At 49.7% G+C, this 15,554-nt stretch overlaps 1 protein-coding gene across 9 annotated transcripts in view; it reads right to left on the reverse strand.

Moving 5' to 3' along the window:
• The window catches only part of TTC7B (tetratricopeptide repeat domain 7B), a 222,666-nt gene extending 208,758 nt beyond the window's left edge, over positions 1-13,908 (reverse strand). For 8 of the 9 annotated variants that reach the window (XR_006886346.1, XM_046647628.1, XM_046647626.1 and 5 more), the window contains exons 1-2: positions 13,759-13,908; positions 8,167-8,335 (exon numbers count right to left, since the gene is read on the reverse strand). Coding sequence is in view for 8 of the 9 variants with exons in the window: in XM_046647628.1 (XP_046503584.1) it covers positions 8,167-8,335; positions 13,759-13,908 (319 nt within the window). In the remaining variant the exon portion in view is untranslated. The remainder of the gene's footprint in view (positions 1-8,166; positions 8,336-13,758) is intronic. The other variant, XM_046647624.1, reaches the window with a different exon arrangement.
• Positions 13,909-15,554: the final 1,646 nt, after the last annotated feature.

Below are 15,554 nucleotides of genomic sequence, written 5' to 3' on the forward strand. Positions count from 1 at the left end.
AAGGCCACAACAAACAAGTCTTTCTTCCCCCAAGAGCCCTCCACATTTATGAGGCTGGAGCCTCCATCCCTGAGACTGCTCCTCTCCAAAAAGCCCCCTTCCTTCAGGGCTTACCCACCTGATGTGGTCTGGTCCCAAGGCCATCTCCAGTCCACAGTGACTGTCACAGAGCAGTCACCTGGCTCCTCCCCAACTGTCCCTTCTCCTTTTCCCCTGCAAGGATCACCTCCACGGAGAAAAGGGCATAAAGAGCTCTGGGCCTCTGTGACGAGAGGGCTCCTATGCAGAGGAGCCAGTGCTGCGGACAGCTGTTCCCTCTGATTCCCCTGCCGGGCCCACCCCTCTTCAGCACAGCCTTCATGTGGGCCAGTCACAGCGCATGTCACTGGCCACCATAACTAGATCAAAGATGAGAATGTGATCAGCCAGGGCCAACAAGACACAATGAGAATCTGGCTGAGATTTCTGAGACTTACACTAACAGAATCAGAGTCTGGAGCTGCTCCAGTCACCTGGAGCGTGAGACATGGGGGAAGGTGAAATAGAAAGCATCCATGTCTTTGAGCCCTGAATCCAGCTGCCCCTGAAGTCAGACTGGGTTGGGTTTTCTTTCTCCTACAACTGAATGGGCCCTAAGCCACTGATCTTGGCAGAACTTCACAATGAGTCTTCAGCTTAGGTTGGGAGGCCCACTCTCCATCTACTGTTTCCCCCTCTGCACATGCCCAGGACAGGGGCTTTGGCCCCGGCATCAGAAAGCCTTGTGAATGGAGTTGCTGACTTTGATTTGCACATCTACCTCCATCTTCTCTGTGAACAAAACACATTCGTTCACCACATCTGCCAAGCAGCTGGCTGGGGCTAGGCAGAGCAGATGACATGGACACCCTGCCACCACTCCACGCCCTCCCCACTCCTATGTCCCCAGCAGCCTTTGCATCGCTCTCATGGCACTCTCTCCCACTGAGCTCACAAGTGACCGCAGATCTTGCCTCTACCATGCCCCTGGAGCTTCTACCCGTCTATGTGAGCTGGCTCAAAAGACAAGCCCTGGTCGCCATGCCTGGGCCTGAAGCTGTCGGCTGAGCAAAGGGACCAGCTGGCCCAGAATTCTTCCACCCACGGCCTGGAGAGGGCGGGACCCTAGGTCTGAGAATGGACCAGCACTGCCTACCTACCAGACGCCTCTGGCACCGGCGGAGCTTGGCCAGCCCAGAACCAACCCACCAAACCCATGTTCCCGTGTGACCAGCAAACTAACGTCCGTAAGGATGGAGCCCCCAACAGTGACAACCTTGGAGCCCCCAGTGAACATGTCTCCACTTTCCTGGGGGAAACTGGGGCTGCTCCTGGGAGACAACGTTCCAAGATGGAGCAATGAGCTTTGAAGCAGAAAAGTACACCAGCTTTCAGGAAACCCATTCCTGAAGTCACTGTCAGGAGTCTGGCCTCACCTTGACATACGGTGCTGTTAGAATTAGCCCCTAAGGAGATACAGCAGATACACTTCTCCTTTCTTTTATATTTCATGGGGCAACCCCCTGCTTAAAGGTACATGATTCCTCTGTGGTCTTCATATGTGACAGCCTTTGGGGGACATGACAATACTCAAGTTGAAACCTCCCACTATCTGAAGAATTTCCAACTCAATTTGTTTCAAGCATTTTTCGATGCCACCTAGCTGCCCAGGACTGAGCAGTGTGTGGTGGAGATGCCCCTGAGCAACACCTGATAAAATCCCCTCATCAGGCGACGGGGTCCCTTGGGCTGATGCATCGAAATTTTGCTCCAGTAGGCGGCCCATGGAAGATAGTGAGCAATTCCCAGGGGCCTCTTCCCAATGAATGTTTTAAGTCTTATGGCCTAAGCTGAGGTTCCAAGCTGGGGAGAGGAAGGCTGAGATCCAAACCTTTTTGGAGATGGGTTCTATATTTAAAGATTAGTGCTCATAAACTTGGGAGGAACAGGCAGCCCTTCTGAAAAGTCCCCCTGAGAGCTCCCTTGCCCCTTCGCATTGCCCTCTGTAGACAGCAGGTGCCTCCGCTCCTTCTCTGACGCTGCACCCTGAGACAGGATGCTCGTAACACACGGCAGTCCAAAGAGAGCTCTCGGGCCGGTTTCACACGAGGAAGGCAAACAAGGATGTAACACTGTCCAAAGGGAGGTCATCATATAATTCAGTTAGCGCCTCCCCACTGCTAGTCTTCATCATGCCTGCGCTCTGAGAAGCGGGAGAGGTCCATGAGCTCTGCAGACTCTAGACGGGGAGGCCTTTAGGGATCAGAAGAAGAGTCCAGTCAGAAGAGGCAAGCCCTCCTCCCTAAGGTCCATCAAGAGATGGTCTCTCCTCCTCTGCTGTCTCCCCTCTTCTCAGCCAATGTATTTGACACGTTCCTTATGAAGACAGAGTTGTCTGAGAGCTGTGTGAATAATTCTTGCCTCTTAAAGGAACACTACTTGAATTACCTGATCCATCCCAATGTGAATGGCCTTTTGTGGTAAAACCATTAATGTGAGCCCAACTCTAAGGACCTCTAACCTTCTGGGTCAGCCGTGGGCAGGACTGGAGAAGTGCACAAGGAAGCATGTCCTGGGCCCCACCTTCAAGCAATCCCATTAGGATAAACTCTCCACCTGCCTCAAGCACTGGGTCCTCCCCATCCTCCAACACCATCAACAACTTCTCCTCCCTACGCAGCACTCCAGGCTTCAAATCTGTGCTTGACCTCCCACTAAAGATTTCCTTCTAAATGTACTGGCCCCAGGTCCCTCATCCTGAGAGCCAAACCCTCTGCCAGACAAAGCAGTCCACTAAGGCAACTCTCCACTCTCTCCATCATTGGATGTTCCCTGGGGCTTCTGAAGAGGTCTGTCCATTTGGGGTCAAATCCAAGGGAGACACTGGAGCCCCAGTGAGGTGAAGTTAACTTGTCCAAGATCCTATTGCTAATAAGTGACAAAGCTAGAGATCAAACCTGGGCAGTCTGGCTCCAAAATCTCATGTCTTAACCAATGCATCAGAGGAGCAATTTCAAAGCCAGGAGTGAAGGAGGAATAGAGAAGACGGAGGAGGTTCCCCAACATCGTGCCACCTTCTCCAACTTCTCCACCCGGGTGCAGAGGTCATGCAGCTTGGAGGGAAAGTTTCCTATCAAGAACCAGTCCTCATCCCGGCCCTGCCTCCAGTTTATTGTGTGTCATCGGGCAAGCCCCTTACCATCTCTGGTAGAGTCTCCCCCAATGGGAAATAAGACTGTGTAAGAGATGGTTGTGAAGGTCCCATTTACTCTTTGGAGTCAATCCTTCTCTGCTTGGGCACTATGCAGTCTGGAAAGGAAGTTTAATACCATCCTGCTGTTTCCAGGTTGACAATTTCCCTCCTTTGGGGCACCAATCCCAAGCCTCAGGTCTTATACATCCTCTTTCATTCTTTCATTCACCTGAGTGCAGACTACTTCTTTCTCCCCGCACCTTCCAACAGGTTCCAACTGGGTCAGAGACCAAACTCAATGGACATGTCTAATCAGAGGCTTACATGGCCCTCAATCTCTTCTTCTTCTCAAGTGCCTGGCAGTTGTGGTCCTCTAGTAACTTCTCACCAATGGACTGTCAGCAGAACTGATGTGTGTTACTTCTGTTCACCCTAGACATCTCTCTCTTCCCCTGTCCATGAGCTGCAACATGCCAGCAACCCAGCTTCAGTTGCACAGATGAAGACCGTGCCCTAGCAGATGGAGAAGGAACAGTAAGCTCAGAAAACATGGATGCCTCACCAGCCTTGATCAGTTGGACTATTATAGGACCGTTACAGGACTTCCCTCATATTGGAGCCAATGCATTTTTGGTCCCTTTACTACAAAAGGGTACATATCAAGGCTATTTATAAAGGGCATCTCTAGGAAAGCAAGGCACTTCCAGCTCCCACTGTCCCAGATGCAGAAAGTCACCCCATGTCCAGTAGGTCTAAGTCCCAAAATAGACAGTGGCCACGTGGCCACTATTCCCAAACCTCCTCATTTGGGAAAAGAACATCTGGGCCACTCGGTGTCCTGGAGATTTCATTTGAGATCTCAATCTGTATCTCAGAGCAAAGATCTCTAATCATTTGATTAACCCAATACCACCAGAAGCTAAAGAATTTCTCCATTTCTTCTATTCCCATTCTCTGCTTCTCTACCTGGGTTTAAGAGATAAGAGGAAGGAGGTGTGGAGGGGCCTGGGGAGTTGAGATGTACTCAGGAGCGCCCTGATAATGGAAATGAACTGACATGTCCCATCTTCGGGAAGGAGATCCATGTCAGGCTCTGTTATGGTGTGATGTCAGCACGCTCTTACAGATATTCCCCAATATTGGCAGGGAATGACTCTGAATCATCGAAATATGCTCAGTATGTTACCTATAGGCAGAGAAAACACATCTGGCCATGACAGACTAGGAGCAAAAGCACCCAGAATCACCTGAATTACATAACGGGCATCTCAGTAGAAATCCAAGCAAGGGAATTTTTATAAATTTCATTCAATAATTGAGTACCACGTATGTGCCAGACACTGTGCTAAGTTCTGAGGATGGCAAACAAACAAACAAAGAGTTCTTCCTTTAGAGGAACTCACAGACCAGCAGGGTGTCCGATAGTAGTCCAACTAATTCAAATATGAGTTTCATGCAATTCTAATCCACTGCCATGACAGTATCAAATACGACTGACTCTGAGCGGGTGAGTCCCAGAGGGCTTCAGAGAAGATAGGACATATGGGCTTAAGGGACAGAGCTTACAGGAAGAAACCTGGGCAAGGAGTTAAAGTGGAGGAACGAGGGAGGTGGGGCTGAGAAGAGGGATGCAGGTACAAATCTAGAGTGTTCTCTAGTGACCTGAATGTTTTCTACCCGAGGAAAGCTTACCTGGACCAAGCCAGCTCCCATCCACATGCCAACAGGGCAGAAAGATTAAGATTATGGGTTCTGGAGTTGAAGGCTCTTCGGATTGGGTCCCCGTTCTGCCACTCAGAAAGAGAGCTTGGGCTCTGGAACTAGTCTCTGAGGTCAAGTCCTGGCTCTCCCACTTCCTAGCTGTAGGACCCTGGGCAGGTTATCTAACCCCTCTGTGCCTCAGTTTTCTCATCTGTAAAATGGAAAGAATAATAGTGCTTACATCACAGGGTAGCTGTGAAGACTGACTGAGATCCCCAAATGAAGGGCACAGCGCCTGGCACATAGGAGCCACTGATGTCATTCCTCGGAACCTCGTCCAGTCTCCTTTCCTTTGTCTGTAAACCAGGGGTTGGGAGGATTAAAGAGACAGGAAAGCCCTAACACGGCACAGGAAAGCCCACAGGAGCCTCTCAGTAACTCAATGATGTTGACTTCGATACCCAACAGGCCAAGGATATCAGTACCTGGCCGGGGAAAGAGCTCCTGGCCTTGGCTGGAAGAGCAGATGTGTAAGTTCAATGACGTTTCCAGGTTGTGGCTGAAAGCCCTGGTCAAGTCAGGCCTCAGGTCACCGTGGAAAAGTCTGGGTGACCTGCCGACAGCGGGCTGCAGGTGGCACAGGGGAGGGCATGGGCGGATGCCTGCCCACCCAAGAGGCAGCTGTGATCAGCTCCAACCTGGTCTCGCCCTGGGGGAAAGAGGGCACGGCTCTTCGCTTCTTTCCAAAGAAGCCAGAAAGCCAGGGTTTTAACTGGATGGTTCTAATTGGAAAATGTGAGCAACTAATTCAAAAGTGTTGGAAACCCTGAGCCAACTAAACAAACCCTGACTCGGGGGCCTGCAGGCCAGCAGTTCACAATAGTCATCGAATCCTTGTCAGCAATCTTCCCCTGAAAATCCTCAAGGACCCTGATGAAGAAAGGAAAACCAAGAACACTCGTCCATGATGCTAGGACCAAGGGCCTCCAGACCTCCTCAGAACACTGGCCTATCCCTGGGCATCTCCATGAATTAGAGGGCAATTTCTCTCTGTTATTAGAAGTCACTTCTAGTGGTTCCCCACCAAATACTTATCCTTCAAGCTAATATTTACATCATGCTCAATACGTGCCAGGCACTATTTTAAGCATTTTACCTATGCTATCCCCTGTAATCCTCATGACGACTCAGTGAGAGCTCGACAGACAGGGAAAGTGAGGAACAAAGGCGTTAAGAACTTGCACAAGGTCTCACAGCCAGTACAGCCACACGTGACGGAGGTGGGATGGACCCGAGCCGATGGTCCAGTGCTGCTGCTCACAGGCATCACTACGTGCTGCCTCTCTCCTGGCCAACCCGGGCTCCCGGGGACTGGGTCCTCCTGGGCCGCAGGCCACTTCCTGTAGGCAAAAGTGACCCTTCCCTCTCCGTGCACATGTGTGACTCTGCGCGTGCCTATAGCAGTTAGAAACTAGCCAGGGCCAGGTCTCCCAAGAGCCAGGTGCCTCAGCCCCATGGCTGGGGGCCCACTGCTACCCACACATCACCCAAGGCCAGACCTAGAAACTGAGTCTCCTATGCCCCCTGCCTCCTTTCATGGTAGCCATGAGACTAAGCTGGCAGTGGCCCCTGCAGACAGCCTGCTATCACCAGGCTGTCTCAGAGCCAATACTAAGACCCGAGCTCTTGGTGCTAAGCAGGCCCTAGAGCCATCACCGGCCCCCAACTAGCCAACCAACTCCTGGCTACAACCCCCACCAGGCCCCAGCTCAATCAGGTGACTGGAAAGTGCCAGGTGAAGCTTTGCTCTCATTGCAGAATATTGTTCCTGGCCCAAAGTGACACACATACACACGTATCTCCCTTAAGCCTAAGGCACGTGAGGTGGCTGAGTGAGCACCAGAGAGAGAAGAGGCCAGTTGTGTGGCACAGACCCCAGCACACCCCATGGCTCAGACAGAGGCAAACACAGGCCAGGCGCTGTCAGGACCCCCTGAGACAGCCTCAAAGGACTGTGCCCATTAAATTGCCAGAATGCCCTGTCGAGAGAGACAGCATCTTTTCCCAGCCCACAGGGACGTTCAGAAGATTAATGAGATGAATCTGGCAGTCCTCGAGGTTGCCCAGGGAACTAGGTGAATCTGTCACCCCATCACAAAGCTCTTAAGTGTGCCTCAGGCTCTGTGTTTGTTCAACATTGCACAGGACAACTAAGTCAGACAGCTGGCAGCACCCAAGGGGCCAGTTCACTGCTGTTCTGGAGGGTCAACCCCTAAGCTGCCCTGGCCTCTGTGCCAGCCACAGGCAGTCACAACACATGGTTTGCACGGTAGCTGGCAGGAAGGAGAGGAGCTGCTTCAGATGGTCCCCTTATTACTGTGGCCATTAAAGTCCAAGTCAAAGTGTCTCTCCTTCTCCAGGAAGCCTTCCTGGCTCTGCAGGCCTGCAGTGACCTCTCCTGCCTCTGAAAAGTTGTTACCCGGGCCTGGCCTTTACCATTTACTGCCTTGTTTGGAGCTGAGATTTTAAACTATCATTCAGTACGTGCCAGGTACTGCATCAAATACCTTACATGCGTTATGTGACTTAATCCTCACAACTCTATGAAGTGGATGTGATTACACCCATTTCACAGATGAGGACATAGCAACCTGGAAAGGTCACATCTGTGCATGTCCTGCCTCTCTGTCATTTTTCTTTCCATGGGACTGCATTCTCTCACATTAAATTACAAACTTCTTCACGGCCATCGGGGGGATGTCAACCCTTCCTTCCACCCCTGAACTCCTAGGCACACAGTTAAACACTGGGTGACTGACTGTTACAGTGACTGCCGTATATAGCAATCCTTAGCCTTAATTAACCCAGAGGTGGCATTAATGAATAAAAATGTGTTCAGCCATGTGGACAATTATCACATGGCAAGAACCCCTTATATGCTGCACAGCATCTTAATTACCAAGGAAAGTCCTCACTTAAGTTGCATATTAATTATCAGGAAACTTTGTTCAAATGTTTTTCCTTCATTTCCTTCAGTGACAATTGAAGAACTGAGGCTCTGAGGAAACACCGTGTTTCGGGGCTTAAAATTATCCAACGCCTGCAGTGGGGCTGACTCCAGCACCCTTGCTGGGAGCTGCCAGAGCGTGGCCCCAGCCGAGGGCACAGGGGTAACTGCAGGCTGCAGGGTGCTCTGCTGGCTCCAGAGAGCATGAGCTGGGGGAGGCCCCACGGGCGAGCAGGCGCAGGCTCACCTTTGGTGGCGTAGGCCTCTGCGATCATCCGCAGCCTGTATGGAGGGACGGCGGTGAGCGGCAAGTCATCGAGGCCCACCCGGGCATAAATGTTGAGGGCTTCTTTGTAATCTCCTTCCACGTAATTCAACTTGGCCATGATCAGATTGGATTCTTGTAGGAATTCTGACTAGAAGGAAAAGGAGAGAAAAAATCATTTTCCTCCAATACTATGTGTGATGCTCCCTCGGGGCCCAGCCATCCACGGCTGCAAAGCCCCCCGGCTCTGCACACAAAAATGTGCGCACAAATGTTCACAGCAGGACCATTCACAACAGCCCCAAAGTGGAAACAACCCACGCGTCCGCCCATCAGCTGAGGAGTGGGTAAGCAAAATGTGGTCCAACCACAACGTAATATTACTCAGCCATAACAAGGAATGAAGTGCCGACCCATGCCACACCATGGGTAAACCTCAAAAACACTGTGCCGGGTGGAAAGCTCAGTCACCACATATTGTATGCTTCCTCCATTCTATGAAACAGCCAGAACAGTCAAATCTACAGAGGCCGAAAGTAGGCTAGTGTTTGCCCACGGCTGGGAGGCCGGGGGAATGGCAGGAGGCTGCTAATGGTTGCAGGTTTATTTTGGGGGTGAGGAAAAATGTTTTAAAATTGAGGTAACGGTTGCACAACTCTGTGAATATACTAAAACCCACTGAATTGTACACTTTAAATGGGCGAACTATATGGTATGTGAATTATATTTCAATAAAGCTGTTGCAAAACAAAACAAAGGAAAACTCTGAGGTTCCTCCCTTCAGGCCCCTGAGCTGGGCTGGGCCAGGCTGGGCCAAGAACGAAAGGAATGCTTTATGAACAAAACATATAAGCACCTGCCTCAAAGAAGGACATCCTGCATGGAGGCGGACCACAAGCCTGTAACCCAACAACCCAAGAAGAGAGGCTTTCTAAATTGGTGCAAAATCAAGACTTGCCTTCTCTCCAGGGGTGACCTTTGCTCACTGAGCCATTTTGGCTTGTTAAGGTGACTGACCCCTGGTCCCCTCCCCAGAGGCTGCAAGCTCTAACAGTCCTCGGATGGGCTCTCCTTCCTCTCCAGGCAGGAGAAGCTGGCTTCTGCAGTCCACACCCGCCAGCCTCATCCTCTGCTGTTCCCCCACCCCCTCTCATCAGCGGGGAAGAAGAGGCGACCCAGCCATCTATATAAGGAAGCAGACATCACTCTCTCCAGGCCTTCTCTGCGGAACCCAAGCTATACAAGGCTAGACTTTTCAGCTTATGGAAGCACGCCAGGAAGCTGCACTGTTCTGTAATCCATAGCTGTGACGGGGTGGGCAACACACAGGTAACCAGCCAGAGCCTGGCGAAGCAGCTATTTCAGTCGACTTGGGCAGCTTCCAGACATTTCCTGAAAGGGAGCAGAGGCGACAGGCAGCACTAGGGAGGATGAGAGAATGGGCAAAGAAGACTGCAGGAACAACAAGGTTTTAAGAGTGGCCAAAGGGAGAGGCACCAACATAAGAAACAAGGATTATATTTGCAAACAGAAATCAAAGCAGACTTAAGAAAAAAGAGCCATGAGAAAAAGCACCCACCACAGGGGTTCTCCACCAGGGTGGGGACTCGGAGATTTTGAAAAGTCTTCCTAGGACATTCTGCTGCGTCTTCCCTCCGTCCCCCAGGCCTCCAGCACTGAGAACCATGGGCTACTGAAGGGTGGAGAGCGGGGGGTTAGTATTTGGTTCTGGAGATGGATGGTGCCAATGGTTACACCACAGTGTGAATGCACTTAATGACATTTAAAAAAATGGTTATAATGGTAAATCTTACGTATATTTTATTACAAGAAAAGAAAGTTCAAAGAATTTTAAAAATTAAAAAGAAAAAGAAAAGTGAAGGGCCAGATGGAAAATATGCAGGAGCCTGAAGAAAATGACAAGTGTAGAGGCAGAGTCTGGACGCACTGGGAGAGCCTTGCTGGGCAAGCCCCATCTGCGGCTCGTGCACGGGAGGAAACAGCTTGGCCACGGCCACTGGGCTGCGGACAGGAGGAGAACAGCTCCAGCATGGTGCCCGCGCCGCCTTGCTCACAATAAGCGGTCTTCTTGACGTGACTCAGAAGCGGGTCTGCTGACTCCTAGTCCGGGCTCTTTCTGCCACACCACACTGCTCCCCTGCTCTGGTCCTTCCAGCCTCATCCACTTGTGTTTGCACAATAGTGGTCTGCTCAGGGCTTTAGCAAGCTCCCAGCGCAGAGACACACTGACTTCAGGTCAAGAAGAGAAGGATTTTCACGGCAGCCAGTGTACTGGGGCAACACGCCCATGCGAAAGCTGGGTGACTTTGGAACATTCTTTATAAGGTGAAAGAAGGTAAAAAGTGGCAACAGGGCAAAAATTCTCTAGGGAGAAGCAATAAAGGAGCAATAAATGACAGTGTATCTGGCACCATGTGGTTGTGAAAGAACTCCCACATCTGAGCCTCAAAATGGCCCTGAGCTAAGTTCAATTACAGATGAAAAATGTGAAGCTCAGAGGGGTTGAATAACTTCCCCAAATCACACAGCTTATAAATCCAGAACTAGGATGCAAACTTAGGAATTCTAACTTGAAATTCAACGTTCCTACAACTGCACGGGGTTATAGAGGATGCAGAGCAAAAACTACCAGCTCCTGGTAAAATAAAAGATTCGTTTTTTTCAAAATGAAGTTAGAGGGGTCGGAAGTGGGAAAGGAACTAGCCAGACGTGAGGCCTGGAACAGTGACCCTTGACCTCTCTCCCCTAACACAGTCACACCCTCACCTGTCCTGGCGGGACACTTGAGTCTGACTGGCTGTTGCTGTGAGCTGTGGCCCCATGTGCCCACCATCCCTCCACCCTTTCCCACGGATCAAGACCCACTAGTGTCACAGAGACAACTGTTCCCTAACTTTGGAGGAAAGTGTGGTAGGGCCCTTTGCAAGAAACCAAACAAGGAAAGAGAAAACACTTGGTTTTTAAAGCCCCAGATGCAGCCCGGCGTCCTTCAGAATGTGGACTGCCTATGTTAAAGTGATGCTCTCGAACCAGCCTCTGAGGGGCCGCTGGGGGCTGTGTCCAGTGGAGACAGACAGACACAAAGGCCATTTTGAAAGGAGGCTCTCTGTCCGGGTTTCCAGAAGCCTGTGGCTATATAACAGACAAGCACGAACACTAACGCATTCAAGTGTTGCCCAAGCCCTCAACTGCAGCAGACGACAAAGAGGAAGGACACCTCAGAATGAAAGCTCACAGGCTTGGAATATGTAGGAGCTGGGCGGGTCCAAGCTTACCCTCCAACAGCCCACCCCATTCAAACCTAAGAAACTAAGCCCCAGAGAGGGAAGTGACCTCCTTGGGGTCACACAGCAATTTGGGAATAGGCACGAGTTTCCAGTACAGATACGAAAAGCAATGCCGAGGAAAACATGGCTTCTCTGGGGGAAATGCACACAAGCAGAAGAGCAAAGTCCAAAGAAGTGGCCCCAGAGGACTCTGAGACCAGAAGACAGGAAAACGAAAGAGAAATCATCAAGGTTAAAAGGTCAGAGACACAACTCAACCACAACAACAAAACCAACCTGATTAAAAAATGGGCAGAGAACTTGAGTAGACACTTCTTCAAAGAAGATATGCAAATGGCCAACAAGCACAGGAAAAGACGCTCAACTAATCATTAGGGAAATGCAAATCAGAACTATGAGGAAATACCACCTCAAAACTATTAGGATGGCTACTACAAAAAAAAAAAAAAAAAAACCCAGAAAATAAAATAAAAATGCTAGCAAGGATGTGGAGAAATTGGAACCCTGTGCACTGTTAGTGAGAATGTTAAACGGTGCAGCTGCTATGGAAAATAGTACAGTGGCTCCTCAAAATATTAAACACAGAAGTACCATATGATCCAGCAATTCCACTTCCGAGGATATACCCAAAAGAACTGAAAGCAAGATCTCAGAGAGATACTTGTACACCCACATTCATAGCAGCATTTTTCACAATAGGCAAAAGGTAAAAGCAATCTAAGTGCCCACTGACAGATGAAAGAATAAACAACATGTGGCAGACATACATACAGCGGAATATTATTCAGCCTTAAAAACGAGGGGAAATCTGACACATGCCACAACATAGATGAGCCTCAAGGACATTATACTGATGAAATAAGCCAGTCACAAAAAGATAAATCCTGTGTGATCTCATTTATATGAGGTCCCCAGAGGAGTAAAAATCCTAGAGACAGAAAGTAGAATGGGCGTTCCTGGGGCTGGGAGGAGGGGAGGTGGGGAGTTAGTGTTTAATGGGCACAGAGTTTCAGATTTGCAAGATGAAAACTGTTCTGGAGATGGATGGTGGTGACGGCTGCACAGCAATGTCAGTATACTTAATGCCACTGAACTTGTACTCTGAAAAACGGCCAGGGGCCGGCCCGGTGGCATAGTGGTTAAGTTTGTGTGCTCTGCTTCGGCAGCCTAGGATTTGCAGGTTTGGATCCAAGGCACGGACCTAGCACCCCTGCTCAAGCCACGCTGTGGCAGCATTCCACATAAGCAGAAGACTAGCACAGATGTTAGCTCAGCGACAATCTTCCCCAAGCAAAAGAGAAAGACTGGTAACAGATGTAGCTCAGGGCCAATCTTCCTCACACACACACAAAAAAGGCCAAATGGTAAATTGTTTCTTATGTACATTTTTCCACAATTGAAAGAAGGAAAGAGGGAAGGAAGAAGGGAGGGAAAGGAGGAGGAAAAATTCAGAGCTTCAAAAGTTCATTGAAGACTGCCCATCCTCGATAGAAAATACATTCTAAAAAAAATAATAAAGGACCCTAAAGAAGCTGATGGAAGCGGGGCTGAGCGAGGGTGACTTCAGGAAAGCAGTCAGAGCAAGAGTGAGCAAGTGAGCTAATGGGGTGAGGAGGGGCAGCGAAGGCGAGGAGATGAAAGAGGATTCAAAAGAAGCAGGAAAGGAAAGCCACGTGAGAGGAGAGGGAAAGCTGAGTATAAAGAGAGACTAGAAAACACAGTGGAAGAACAGAGGGCAGCGCTGAAGGTCTCCTGGGGCCTGACTAGGGTCCTTGCTCAGGGAAGGGCCATCCTGGTTCCCTCCCATAGCAAGCTACCAGGCCTGCTGTCACCAGCATGACACCTCACACAGCTCTGGGCCAGAGCGGCCTGGGACATTCACGAGCCACATATTTTAGGCAGGAAATTGTGCAGTAAGTGACACTCCTGATTAACTTCTCTCTTTTCCGTAGTGGGACAAGGTGTCAGGTTGAGCTCTGGGCCTCATACAACAGCTTTATGTCAAGCACCTGGGGAAGATTAGTGCCACTTTTCAGGATAATGTGTCATTAAAGACTCTCACTAGAGAGACTTTATTGGACCCACAGCCAGCCTAGGGGTTGACACACAGTCACACAGGGAGCTGGGAAGACAAGCCATGGCAGTGTGCAGCTGTGCCCCCAACATTGCCCGGTTCATTGCTGGCATCCTTCCCAACTGCACACCCCGAGGAGATGGAGCCAGCCTCTCTGCACTGTCCCCCCGCCATCCCAGAGACCCACAGTACCTTGAGGTTCCCTCGGTCCAGGGCGGCGGTCAGATGCTTACGGACCTCAGTCAGCTGGGGCCTGGGGCCTCGGGGACTGGCCCCCTGGCGCAGGGGGTGCTCCTTCAGGTACTGCTCCAGCTTCGACTCCCCAAGGAGGAGTTCTGCCATGTCATCTACACAGAACAAAGGGAGAAGCTAAATGGGATCCAGGATGGGCCTGTGTGCTGGGAAACCCCCAAGAATCAGGACCACCTCCTGCTCCAGGCCCCCAGCAAGGCCCTTCGGGAACTTCATAACCTTAGATGGAGTCCCAGTAGGCACCATCTTACAGTGATTCAGTTCATTAGTAAAGAACATTCCAGTAGTATGTACTCAAACAGCTGGAAGCTCAAGCATCCAGTCGTTCCTTTGTCACACATTTACTGACTCCGGAAAGATGGATACATATTAACATGGAGAGAGCTCAAATTCAGTAGAAAAAACACAAAGTTGTCTTATGTTTGGCTCAGTATGATCTTTACGAAACACATACAAAAACCCCAATACTATATATTTTCCAAGAGTGATTCAGTGAAATCTCCTAGCTTTTTTGTGTTCCATGGCCTTATACATGGATATGAGCTGACAGAATGTCTTGTACTATCGGATTCTTAAAACCAGTTTGTGTCAAAATGACCTGAATGCATATAATCTGTTTCTGCCTAAAAGTCAAAACTATACAGATACTGGTACCTGGGGATGTTTATGAAGGTTTTATTCTGAAGAGTACACTACTTACAGTTATAACTTTGTCAATGTCTGCGTTGGCTCATTAAAGAGAATAAAAAGCTCACTCCAGGAGCAGCTCTTTGGAATCCACACATCTAGACATTCTGAATAAACCGAGAACAATTCATACACCAGCCTGAGCACAGTCTATTTTTTCTGTGATGGGACAGAACATAACTGTATTAAAATATAAGAGCAGTTCCGGTTCGGATTCTGCGTGCAGACCTACGCACCGCTTATCAGGCCATGCTGTGGCAGGCATCCTACACATAAAAAATAGAGAAAGATGGGCACGGATGTTAGCTCAGGGCCAATCTTCCTCAAAAAACAAAACAAAACAAAAGGTCTGGAAGGATACACCTCAAATCCATGATTGCAGTTACCGCTGGGGTGCAGGAGAGGAGGACCTCAGCTGGGGTTAGAGGCCAAAATGGACTTTAGCTTTATCATTTACCATTTAACATTCTGGTCCCAGAATGATACAGAAAATGAGAACAGATTTGCCTATTATTTGTGCAATCTAAAATTAACTTAAAAAATAATCATGGAGGACCCACTGAGATTGTGGGTAGTAGGTCCCCTGAAGGCTGAGAGCTATAACGAGAGCCTTTCCAAGTCCTCTGGCCAGTGAGCCAAAGCTTCCGAACCCATAGTTCCCAGCAGTGCCTCTATCCGTGCACTGGGAAGCCTAAAATAATCTTTTAGAGAAGAGAACAGGGTCGTTGGAGGAGCCAAGCAGCACTAAAACAGGGCTCAGTTAAGTTACTGAACACAAGAATTCTTCAGTTGTCCAAGAAGAAAAAGATGAGAACATCAGGCAGGACCACCACAGCCTCCTACACCAGAAGACAATGACGCAATGTCTGCAGAGGACAGAGGGTCACAAAGTATAACCCAAGTGGACTGGACACAGCTGAAACACCAGCCAGGTACGTCAGGTACGAAAGCCACGAGCAGCATCCTCCCTGAAGCAGGAGTCCTTCCTCCGAGTGAAATCCAGCCAATAAAGAACTGCAGGACCCAGCAATGAAGGACGTGTAGGTAAA

Source organism: Equus quagga, chromosome 20 (assembly GCF_021613505.1).
Source record: "Equus quagga isolate Etosha38 chromosome 20, UCLA_HA_Equagga_1.0, whole genome shotgun sequence".
Classification (NCBI taxonomy): Eukaryota; Metazoa; Chordata; class Mammalia; order Perissodactyla; family Equidae; genus Equus; species Equus quagga.